This window comes from Pelophylax lessonae (genome assembly GCF_965119305.1).
Source record: "Pelophylax lessonae genome assembly, chromosome: 4".
NCBI lineage: Eukaryota > Metazoa > Chordata > Amphibia > Anura > Ranidae > Pelophylax > Pelophylax lessonae.
The window spans coordinates 625,078,581-625,091,191 of NC_138771.1; the positions used below are offsets into that span (position 1 = coordinate 625,078,581).

The 12,611-nt window shown below is 50.2% G+C and overlaps 1 protein-coding gene across 1 annotated transcript in view; it reads left to right on the forward strand.

The window, feature by feature from the left end:
• STAG3 (STAG3 cohesin complex component) overlaps nt 1–12,611 on the forward strand; it is a gene marked incomplete at its 5' end in the record, with an annotated part of 227,684 nt that overhangs the window by 164,509 nt on the left and 50,564 nt on the right. Inside the window, one exon of the mRNA XM_082256553.1 lies at nt 6,421–6,569. Within this exon, the coding sequence (XP_082112679.1) occupies nt 6,421–6,569 (149 nt within the window). The remainder of the gene's footprint in view (nt 1–6,420; nt 6,570–12,611) is intronic.

Genomic DNA, 12,611 nt, shown 5'->3' on the forward strand with positions numbered 1-12,611 from the left:
TGATGGAGAGGATTTTCTGTGTGGAGTGGTGCCCGCCTGGTTCCTGGTATGGTAAGTAACTGTCCCCCCCTCTCCCACTGGAGAGTTTTGGGGTGGACGTGGGCCCCTCCATGGGACGGCCGGACCCCTGGGTTCCCCTCCTTCCCGTTGGGTACCCCAATCATTGGTCTGGTGGTCCCTGTGGGCCATCTCTCCCCCCATCCACCCCCCCTTCACTGACCCTGGGGCTGTGGGGTGGCCTGGTTCACCGCCTAGGGTGGTGCTATGCTGGCGGGGGGTGCGCCGCCGGCGACCGGGCAATCGGCTGTGGGGGAGGGGGGGCTGTACCTCATGGGGGCTCCTGCCAGGGCCCCCTCCCTTTATGCCTGCGCCATTTTCTGAGGCCTGGTGCCGCCATTTTCTTGTAGCCTGTGTGCTTAATGCACGGCAGCCATTTCTGTGTAGTCTGGCGGCCATTTTTCGGTGGTTTGCCATTGAAAATAGCGGCGGCCATGACAGTGGTGCCCTCTGGTTGGCAATTTTGGCGGTGGTAGCCCCTCCTCATTCCCTGGTACTGACTCCTGGATCTTTTCATTTTCTGATCGTAATTTGTGCAGTGCAGATTCTCCTGGTAGCTTTGGTGCCTGGTTTCGGCTGGGTGGTGAGTCTGGTGGGGTCCACTCCCTCTCTACTGAGGATTGATTGGTGCTCTGTGGCTGGCAACAGGGTGGGCTGCCAGAGCGGTGGGGGTTGTCCCTGAGCAGTGTTTTACACTTTTTTGTGGGGTCCCCCTGGTCACTTATGAAGTCTTTGGAGCACATCTCCCTACCTGATCCCCTCTCTGAGGCTGCAGGGCCCTTCGGGTCCCACCCATCCATCTATGCAGTGACGGCTATCCTGGTGTCCTGGTTGGAGGTGGCTTTTGGGCGAGGGGCTGGCAAAAAGCACCTCCCGTCTTCCCCTGCCTCATCTGTCTCCTCAAATCCTGAATCTGATTTGGCCGCCGTGGATGTGGGTCACACTGCTGGGTCTGCCACTATGCACCCTGAATCATCAGATAGTGAGGAGGATTCCTCCACTTCTGTAACCGCGTATGAAAAGGCGCTGCTGGACGCACTGATTGTATCTGTGCCTGACACCTTAAAGATGGAGGACGCAGCTGACACTGCCGCAGAGGTGCAGGTTCCCTTTGGCATTCTCGAGCCATCCAGAGCGGAAAAGGTGTTCCCTTTCCCCTCCTATTTTGACAGAATTGTCACTAAATAGTGGGGACGACCAAAGCGTCCCCTTGGGGTCCCTAAGTGATTTTGCTAGGTGATACCCCTATGAGGAGTCCCTTCTTAAGAAGTGGACTGTTACACCGGTGGTGGACCCTCCAGGTTCCAGATTGAGCAAGGCAGCGATGATTCCGGTTGAAGGGTCCCCGGCCTTTAAAGACCTGGCTCACAGGAAGGCGGAGGCTGTGGCCCGCTATATGCACACCCTGGCTGGTTCAGGACTGAGGCTGATATTCACCATTGCCCTGGTGTTGCAGGCTCTGACTGAATAGTAGGCCTTTGCACCGTGACCTGGAGGGGGGAGTAGCTCCCCACTGCCTTTGCTGAGCTGGCGGACCAGCTGGTCCAGGAGCAGCAGTTTATCTGTGATGTCTCTTTGGATGTGGCTCTCCTAGTGGCTCGGCTCTGTTTTGGCAGTGGTCCTTCAGTGTGTCTTTTGGCTGCGGACCAGACTTAAAAAGGCCTTGATTGATCTTCCCTTTCAAGGAGATCGCCTGTTTGATGCTACCCTGGATGACATCATTAAAGGTCTCACAGGGGGGAAGAGTAACTTTCTTCCGCAGGCTACTAAGGGGAAGGACCCTTGTCATAGATGTGGGCCCTCCTCCTCGGCTCATAAAAAGTTTTTACGTCCCTCAGGGTCGACTGACAAGGAATCAGAGCCCTTCGGGGCCTCCTCCTGGAGGATCCAAGCAAACCAGGTCTGGCAAGTCAAGAGCGGGCTTCTCCAGACCGGCGGACAAGGCCCCTTCAGCAGGAAGGTGCCCCCCTCACCTGTATCTGGGGTGGGGGGACAACTTCGCTGGTTCCCGGACCCGTGGACACCCCTGGTACAAGTCAGGTGGGTAAACCAGGTCACAAGATCGAGTTTCGTTCTTTATCATCTGGTAAGGTTCTTCCTTCCAATGTGCGATTGTCCCCAGTTTGCTTACAGGCTCTTTTTGGGGCGGTGCAAGACTTTTTACTTTAAATGGTGGTGGTCCCGGTTCCGACTTTGGAACGTTTTCAGGGGTTTTTACTCAAAGCTGTTTACAATCCCCAGGAAGGAAGGCAAGGTGCGCCAAGTCCTGTACCTCAAGGCACTAAACTGCTTTGTGCGGATGCAGAAGTTCAGAATGGAGTCCGTTCGCATGGTGGTGGCTTCCCTGCATCAGGGGGATTTTTCTTGCCTCCATCAAATCAAGGACGCTTACCTTCTCATTCCAATATGTGTCGGTCTCCATCGCTTTCTCCGCTTTGCCATGGGAGAGGAGCATTATCAGTTTGTGGTGTTACCCTTTGGTATTGCTTCTGCTCCTGGAGTCTTCATGAAAGTGTTGGCCCCGGTACTAGCATTGTTACCCCAATGGGTTATCGCGGTACTGGACTACTTGGACGACCTCCTTCTGCGAGTGGAGTCACCTACTGCTCCGGTGGAAAACCTTGAAATCACCACACGAGCTTGAGGGTGTTTGGCTGGATTCTGAATTTTCAGAAGTCTGCTCTGGTTCTGTCCACAAAGCTGGACTATCTGTGTCTGACTCTGGACTCGGCCTTAGCCAGAGTGCTCCTTTCTCTGGACAAACTCCAGAAACTGCAGGCTGTAATTCCTCTCCTGCTGTCCAGCAGATGGTAATCCCTCCGGACTTGCATGCTGGTGCTGGGCCTGATGGTGTCTACCTTCGAGGTGGTTCCGTTTGCAGTTTCAAGGGAGATTCTGGCCAAATGGGACAAAAATCCGCAGTCTCTGGACAATCAGATCCAAGTGAGCGGGGGAACGAAAGAGTCCCTGATATGGTGGCTTCGTGCTTTGGCTGTGCAAATCCATCCTCCCCTTGTATTGGACAGTGGTCACCATGTATGCCATGCAAGCCTGTCCAGCTGGGGAGGCATCCTCGGCAAGCTTTCTGCTCAGGGGATATGGACGCTGTAAGAGTTCAGACTACCGATCCATATCTTAGTACTCCGAGCGATCAGACTGTGCCTTGAACATTGGATAGATTGTCTTCAGGGATGTCCAGTGCTCATTCAGTTGGAACAATGCCATGGCCGTGGCTTATGTCAATCACCAGCGAGGCACAAGAAGTGTCCTGGTGACTCTGGAGGTAGCTGACATTCTAAGGTGGGCAGAACGGTTTGTTTCAGCCCTATCCACCGTACACATTCCCGGGGTAGAAAACTGGCAGGCGGATTACCTCAGTCGGCAGGCGTTGGACCAAGGGGAGTGGTCCCTTCATCCGGAGGTGTTTGATCTATTGTGTCTCTGGTGGGGCATCCCGAGGTGGATCTGTTGGCATCCCAGCTCAACATAAAGGTGCAGAGGTTTGTGGCTCGGTCACTGGATCAGACGCCAAGGATGCGCTAGTGGCCCCGTGGTGTCAGTATGGTCTGATTTACAACTTCCCTCCTCTCAAGCTTCTGCCAAGACTTCTATGCAGGTTTGAGGCAGAAGGCATTCTGGTCATCTTAGTTTCCCCGGACTGGCCTCGCCGGGCTTGGTACGCCGATCTGGTGTGGCTGGTCCCTGACGTTCCTTGGAAGCTTCCTCTCAGGAAGGATCTGCTGTCACAAGGAGCAATCGTCCATCCTGCTTTACAGTCGCTGGCTTTGGCAGGTTGGCTGTTGAACGTCAGGTGCTGCTGGATAGAGGTTTGTCTGAGTTGTGATTCCAACACTGTTAAAAGCTAGGAAATCTACTTCTAGGAAGATCTACCATCGTACGTGAAAGACGTACATTGCAATGTTGTGAGTCTCTTGGGGTTCATCCTGTCTTTGAGAATCTTCTGAAAAGTCCCTTGCTTACGCTGTCCCAGAAGGTGTTTTTTTTTTTTTGGTGGCTTTCACCTCTGCGTGCAGGGTGTCAGAATTGGCAGCGTTACCCTGTCATTTACCTTACTTGGTGGCTCACAGTGGTAAAGTTGTTCCTTCCTCAGGTTGTCTCTGATTTTCATTTGAATGAAGACATTGTGTTGCCGTCCCTGTGTCCCAGGCCAAAACATCCGAAGGAAACTGCCTTGCATTCCCTGGATGTGGTTTGGGCAATCAGGGTGTACCTGGCAGCTACGGAGTCTTTCAGGAAGCCAGACTATTTGTGCTTATGGATTGGCTTCGGAAAGGCTTGTCTGCTTCCTCTGCAACCATTTCCAGATGGATCAGACAAACGGTGATTCAGGCCTATTCCATTAAGAGTCAGGTTCCTCCTTTCCCTGTCAAGGTGCACTCTACTCGGGCGCTCAGTACCTCCTGGGCCTTTCATCATCAGGCATCAGTGACGCAGGTTTGCAAGGCGGCCACCTGGTCGTCGGGGGAAACACTTTCACAGAGTTCTATAAAGTGGATGTGTTGGCATCTGCAGATGCTTCCTTTGGCCGCAAGGTTTAGCAGGCTGCTGTTTAGAGGACCTGGTCTTATTTGAGTGCGTAATGTTTTTTCAGGGGAGATCCAGTTGTTTTGGTTGAGCTTCTGTTTACCTGGTTGCCTATAGTTAGCCTTGGGAATTTCTTTTTCGCTGTTCCCACCCTTCATGTTTAAAACTGCTTTGGGACGTCCCAATGGTTAAGAAGATCAGGAGCTGTGTCCGCAAATGAACGAAAGAGAAAATGGGATTTTTGACTTGCCGTAAAATCCATTTCTCTGATGTTCATTGACTGACACAGCACCCACCCCTCTGTGGAGTTTTACTTTTTCTGACACTGCTTGTAACAAAACGGAGTATCTATAGCAGGGAGAGGGCCATAGGTGTAGCCAGACTTTTTTTCTGCCTAATGTCCTACTCCTGTAGGGGGCAGTATAACCCAATAGTTAGGAAGAGCAGGAGCTGTGTCCGCCAATGAACAGAGAAATGGATTTTATGGTAAGTCAAAAATCCCATTTTCTTTATCCAATGTTTAGGCCAATGTTTTTGATAAAAATAAACCCTATAAGCATATAATGATTGGTTTGCACAAAAGGTATAGCATCTAAAAACTGAGATATAGTTATGGAATTTTTATTTATTTGTTTTCTTAATAGTAATGGCGGCAATCGGCGACTTATAGCAGGACTGCGATATTGCGGTGGACAAATCAGACACTTTTAACACTTTTTTGGGAACCAGTGACACTAATGCAGTGATCAGTGATAAAAATATGCATTATTACTGTACTAATGACACTGGCAGAGAAGGGGCGATCAGAGGGTTAAATGTGTGCCTAGCCAGTGTTTAGGTGTAGTGTGGAAGGTGCTTTTACTAGGGGAAGACATGGATCCTTGTTTCTACTTTGCAGGAACACAGGATCTATGCCTTTCTTACTGACAGAACGTCAATCTGCTTTGTTTACATAGGCAGACTGCCGTTCTGCCTGTGTACCGAATGATCAGCGGGTACTAGGAGACATTGAGTCTGCGGGAACCGCTGATCGGCTCCCGGTGTGTAGAATCACAGCAGAAGGGAACTGCGCCCACTCGCGCCTGCTACCTGGAAGTAAAACTGCTATAGGGCGGTCGGCAAGTGGTTAAATGTTCTTTACAGAGATTCACATACTTGTATCACAGATGCAATGTCTATTGGTAACTAATGAAATAGTAAAATCTTTAATAAAATATGAATTTATTAAGTTATGAATGTGAATTGTGTGTTTAATGTCAGTGTAGAGTGTTCGATAACCATACAGGCTGGATGGGTATCATGCAGCAGGTTTTACATGGCAACATCTGCAAGGCCATCTGTTCACAAAGGCCTTCCACCCTAAGCAGCTCTGGGAAATAGACTTCTCAGCACAGGATAATTTAATGAACTGTCTCAGATCTGACAGTTCACGAACAGGCTGAGCCTGTATGCTACTCAGCTGCCTTGTTTGGGAGATAATGCCGTAGCTGCAGAAACATTCCCAAAGGTGATTTGCAGCAAAGGTTTTTGTGGAGCTACTTTAAAGCTACACCGATCAATTTTAACACCTTTAATTACAGGATCAGTACACTTTAGAATGAGTTGCACAGACCTTTTATCTCTAAAACTGAAGCAAAGATACAGAATAAACAATCAGGTTGTTTAAAGGAAACCAGAAAAAAATGTAAAAATACAGGATTGCCCTATTAAAAATAGTTTTTTAAATGAAGGTCCTTAAGAAAAAAATATCATTTAAGTTCATCTTTCATGTTCATATTTGAAAAGAAAGTTTTATACTAAACATTTCTTTTTCCGCAGTCATATACAGGGTTCCTTTTAGAGGATGATTCTCCTGACAATCGCTTTGCATCTTCTTTCCTTGAGATTCGTGATCTTGCAAGACGTTTCGCTCTGCTGTTGGGGCCGGATCAGTTGAAAAATCGACAGGATATCATACTTCTGCACAAGTGAGAGCAGCAACTATAAGCCTACTGCTAGCTTCCATGTGCTGTTGACAGGGTGCTAGTTAGAGTCCAGATTCCAGATACTTATGGCCGGTACACATTTTCCGAAGGTACAAACACGAAAAATGTACCCGTACGATACCAGATTTTTGTTTAATCAGTACAGTTTTCATCCGAAAATACAACACAAATACACTGCAACACATGACATCCCTTCTGAATTTATATTCTGTCGTACGGAAATTTTTCGTACTTTAGTAACCTCTTCATTTTCGATCTGGAGACTAGCATGCAAAAAAAATGGATGATCATTTGTCCAATAATCTCATCATGTGTACTAGGCTTAAGTATCCAAGTCTTTAAAAGTGTTGTGTAGGCAAAATATAAAAGCAGGCCCAGGAAATTAATGAGGAGCAAATAATTGCCAGGGTTAATGGCAGAGATATGTGTGTTTTGACTGTGTTTGCTCAGTTTCATACTGTTTTTACACAGTTCGCCACACCTGCAAGTTACTGTTACATCAGTAATAAGGCACAGAGAGTAGGGGGTGTCTGACTGTTTTGCCATCTGCAGAGAAAAAAATAATAATGTGGACCTAAACTCAAAAAGAAAAGATTTCCGATCTAGAAATGTTCGTAAAAAGTACCATGAAAAATCTACCTTTCTCTTTTGTTCATTGATGGACACAGCTCCTTAAATTCCTGACCACTGGGTTATACTGATCCCTACAGGAGTAGGACACTATACAGGAAAAAGCTGGACTACGCCTATGGGGCAGTCCCAGGGGGTATTCTGCCACTCCCACCTATAGGCACTTAGTCTGCCTTTAGGCAGCTCCTTGCTGGGATCTCTGGTTCTGGCAATTTTTACTTTTTAAATGGAACTTTTTCCTATCTTTGTTATTTTGTTCCTGTGAGAATCTACTATCAGCTGCCGGACTGGGCGACGGACTGGATAATCTAGATCCAGAGGGTCCCCCCAGTCTGGCCAGCGAGCGCTCACAGGCCTCAGCTCTGCGCTAGGTCAGCCGCGACATAGCCCCACTGAACAGGGGGTAGTCTGTGAGTTAAACGTCTCACGAGGGCGCATACGACCTGGCCTCGGCCTGAGTCGCAGCGTTCCTCCTGGCCGACAACCCCCCATTATGATGGAGCGATGCCCACCCGTCTCCTGGTATGGTAAGTAGCTGTCTCCCCTCTACTCCTGGAGGATTTTAGGGTGGACATGGGCCCCTCCCTGGGATGGCCTGACCCCTGGGTTCTCCTCCTTCCCATGCAGTATCCCCCTCCCTTTCTTATTGGTCCTCTGCGGACTTTTCACCCCCGATCTGCACACACCCCCCTCCCCTCCCATGGGGTGGCCATACCTTTTAGGTCGGTCTGGAGTGTCAAGCTGGCGATGGGGGGGGGGGGGGGGGTGCGCCGCCGGCGACCGGACAATCGACTTTTGTGAGGGGGCTGTACCTGGTGGGGGCTCCTGTTAGTGCCCCCCTTCCTGCTGCGATCGTGTTCGGAGCTCCTGAGGTCCCACATGGGCCTCTGGGAGCCGCTTGAGGCCGCCATTTTCGTGTAGCCTTTTGTGCTGTAGATCAGCGGCCATGTTTGTTTAGACTCTGCGGCCATTTTCTTGTGGTTTTCTCATTGAAAATAGCGGTGGCCATGTTTTTGAAGCTATATGATGGTGATTCCGCGGTGGGAGCCCCTCCTCATCCCATAGTGCTGCCTCCTGGATCTTTTTCTGATCGCTGAATTGTGTGCAGTTTAACTTGGTGCTATAAGTGCCTGATCTTTTTATGGGGTTTCCTCTCCCTCTCTTTGCTATAGCAGCGGTTGTGCTCCGTGTTGGGCCCTGTGGTGCTGCCAGTGCGGTGGGGCTGTCCCTAGCAGTTTTATACACTTTTTGTGTGGGTCCCCCTCTTTACTAATGAAGTCCCTGGAGCACATTTCCCCACCTGATCCCCTCTCAGAGGCTGCCGGGCCCTCTGGGTCCCAACAATCACTGACTGCACTGACGGCAGTCCTGGAGTCCTTCGTGTCCAAGGTGAATTTGGTCCTGGGAAAACTGGTTAGCAAAAAGTATCCCCCGCCTTCACCTGCCTCTTTAGATCCTGAATCTGATTCGGCCGCTGCGGATGCGAGTTACCCTTCTGGGTCTGCGTCCACGCACCCTGCATGCTCAGATAGCGAGGATGATTCCTCTGCTCCTCTAGCCGCGCATAAAAAGGCGCTGATGGATGCACTGATTGTGTCATTGCGTGAAACTTTAAAGATGGAGGATGCGGCTGATGCTGCGTCTGAGGCGCCGGTCCCTTTTGGCACCCACGGGCCCTCCAAGGCGACGAGGGTGTTCCCCTTTCCTGCTTACTTTGATAATATTGTCACAAAACAGTGGGGTTGCCCAAAATTGACTTTTGCGGTCCCTAAGTGTTTTGCGATGCGTTATCCTCATGAGGATTCCTTGCTTTAAAAAGTGGAAGGTCCCCCCTGTAGTGGACTTGCAGATTTCCAGGTTAAATAAAGCCACCCTTATTCCGGTTGAGGAGTCCCCGGCCTTTAAAGATCCAGCTGATAGGAGGTTGGAGGGGTTTTGGCCCACCATATCTTCACTGAGGCTGGTTCGGCACTTAGGCTGGTATTTACAATTGCCCTGGTGTAGCAAAATCTGACTAGGTGGGCTAAACTTTTACACCGGGACGTGGAGGGGGAACAGCTTCCCCTTGCATTTGCAGAGCTGGCGGAGCAGTTGGTCCAAGGGCTACAGCCTCTTTGGACGTGGCTGTTTTGATTTCTAGACTGTCTGCCTCAGCAGTGGTCCTTCAGCGTATTATCTGGCTGAAATGCTGGTTTCCAGACCAGACTTCTAAGAAGGGCTTTTCTGATCTCCCATTTGTGGGCGATAGCCTGTTTGGCGCTTCCTTAGATGACATCATTAAGGGCCTCACAGGGTCCCAAGGGCAAGGGGCCCCGTCGTAGACGGGGGCCATTCTCAGCTCATAAGAGGCCTTTTTCGTCCCTCAGGGTCTCAAGACAAGGGATCTAAGCCCTTCAGGGCCTCCACCGGAGGTACCAAGAGGACCTGGTCTGTCAAGCCACAAGTGAGCTCTTCCAGAATTGCAGACAAGGCTTCCTCTGCATGAAGGGGCGCCCCCACCTGTATCTGGGGTGGGGAGACGTCTTCGCTGGTTTCCGGATCTGTGGACCTCCCTGGTACAGGACAAGTATGTCCACAAAGTCATTCGGCCCGGCTACAAGATCAAGTTTCGGTCTTATCTTCCGGAAAGGTTCTCCCCTTCTAATCTCCGCTTGTCCCCAGATGGCTTACCGGTTCTCTTTGGGGCAGTGCAAGACTTGTTACTTCAAGGGGTGAGTGTCCCGGTTCCGACTTCAGAACGTTTTCAGGGGTTTTACTCAAACCTTTTACAGTTCCCAGGAAGGAAGGCATGGTACGTCCAATTCTGGAACTCAACTGCTTTGTGCAGGTGAAGAAGTTCTGAATGGAGTCCATTCGCACGGTGGTGGCGTTCCTACATCAGGGGGATTTTCTTGCTTCTATCGACATCAATATTGTCGGTCACTAGTGCTTCCTCCGCTTTGCTGTGGGCGAGGTGCATTATCAGTTTGTGGCGTTACCCTTTGGTCCCGCCTCCGCTCCTCGAGTTTTCATTACGTTTTTGCCCCGGTACTAGCATTGTTGCGCCAGCGGGGGATCGCGGTACTAGGGTACCTCGATGATCTTCTTCTGTGAGCGGAGTCTCCAACTGCTCTGATGGACAAGTTGGAGATTACTCTGCGAACTCTGTAGGAGTTGGAATGGATTCTGTACCTTCAGAAGTCTGCTCTGGTTCCGTCCACAAGGCTGGACTATCTGGGTCTGACTCTGGACTTGGCCTCAGCCAGAGTGTTTCTTCCTCTGGAAAAACTCCAGAAATTGCAGGAGGCAATTCAGCTTCTGTTGTCCAGCTGGCGATCATCCCTCCGGGCTTGCATGCGGGTGCTGGGCCTGATGGTGTCTACCTTTTCTGAGGCGGTTCCGTTTGTGCAGTTCCACACGAGATCTCAAGAATCTGCAAAAAGAGATCCTGGTAAAATGGGACAAGAATCCTCAGTCTCTAGACCATCTGATCCTGTTGAGTTGGGGTACGAGAGGGTCCCTGATCTGGTGGCTTTGTTCTCTGGCACTTCGATAGGGAAAATCCTTTCTCCCCCCAGACTGCCAATCAATGCACTGGAACTCTGAGTGATCAGACTTTGGATCATTGGACAGTTCGTCTTCAGTGGTGTTCGGTACGCATTCAATCGGACTATGCCATGGCCCTGGCAGCTCAGGAAGTGGCCGTTATTCTAAGGTGGTCAGAACAATTAATTCCAGCCCTCTCTGCTGTACACATTCCAGGGGTGGACAATTGGCAAGCGGATTACCTCAGTCGACAAGCGTTGGACCAGGGGGAATGGTTGCTTCATCCAGAGGTGTTTTATGAGTTGCATCTCCGATGGGGTACTCCTGAGGTGGATCTGTTGGCCTCTCGTCTAAATAGGAAGGTACAGAGGTTTGTGGCACAGTCTCGTGATCCTCTAGCCGACTCCACAGACGCTTTAGTGGCTCCTTGAAGTCAGTATCGTCTGATTTACGCCCCCCCCCCCTCTCAAACTTCTGGCAAGACTCCTGTGCAGGATCGAGGCAGAAGGGATTCCGGTCATTCTAGTGGCTTCAGATTTGCCTTGCGAGTCTTGGTACGCAGATCTGGTACGGCTGGTCGCCGATGCTCCTTGGAGACTTCCTCTCAGGGAAGATCTGCTGTCCCAAGGGCCGATCTTCATCCTGCTTTACAGTCACTGGCTTTAACGGCTTGGCTGTTAAAAGCCAGGTGCTTGAAGGAGAGAGGTTTGTCTGAATCAGTGATTCCTATGCTGTTAAAGGCTATAAAATCTACCTATTGGAAGATCTACCATCATACTTGGAAGACGTACATTGAGTCTCTTGGGATTCACCCTCACTCCTTTTCTGTGGCTCGGATTCTGGCTTTCCTCCAATGGGGGGGGGGGGGGGGGTTTGAGCAGCGCGTGGCCTTGAGTACCATCAAGGACCAGGTTTCGGCCTTAGCGGTTTATATTCAACTTCCATTGGCCATACGTTCCTTGGTGCATACTTTTATCCAGGGAGTTCAATACTTGGCTCCTCCAGTGCGGTCTCCAGTGCCGCCGTGGTACCTCAATTTGGTGCTGTCAGTTCTTCAGAAACCTACTTTTGAAAGTCTTCGGGAGATTATCTGCTTACGTTGTCCCAGAAGGTGGCCTTTTTTGGTGGCTATTACTGTGGTTCTTCGTCACTGTCCATTGTTCCTTCCAAAGGTCGTCCTGATTTCCATTTGAATGAAGACATTGTGTTGCCTTCCCTATGTCCCAGGCCTAAACATCCTAAGGAACTTGCCTTGCATTCCCTGGATGTGGTTCAGGCAGTCAGGGTGTACCTGGCAGCTACGGAGTCTTCTAGGAGGTCAGACTCACTATTTGTACTCAGATGAGCCTCAAAAAGGGTTGGCTGCTTGTACTGCGTCCATTTCCAGTCCATATCGGACAGACAGTGATTCAGGCCTATTGAATTAAGGGTCAGGTTCCTCCTTTCCCTGGTAAGGCACACTCTACTTGGACGCTTAGTGCTTCCTGGGCCTTCCGTCATCAGGCGTCAGTGCTGCAGGTTTGCAAGGCGGCCACCTGGTCGTCTGGGCACACTTTCACAACATTTTATAAGGTGGATGTGTTGACATCTGTGGATGCTTCCTTTGGCTGCAAGGTTTTGCAGGCTGCTGTTCAGAGGACCTGGTCCTCTTTGAGGGTGTATTGTTTTTTTTTTTCAGGTGAGCTCCAGTTGTTTATGGTTGAGCTTCATGTTACCTGGTTGGCTACAGTTTAGCCTTGGGAATTTTTTCTTGCCGTTCCCACCCCTCATGTTTGACACTGCTTTGGGACGTCCCAATAGTCAAGAAAATAAGGAGCTGTGTCCGTTAATGAACGAAAGAGAAAATGGGATTTTTGACTTACCGTAAAA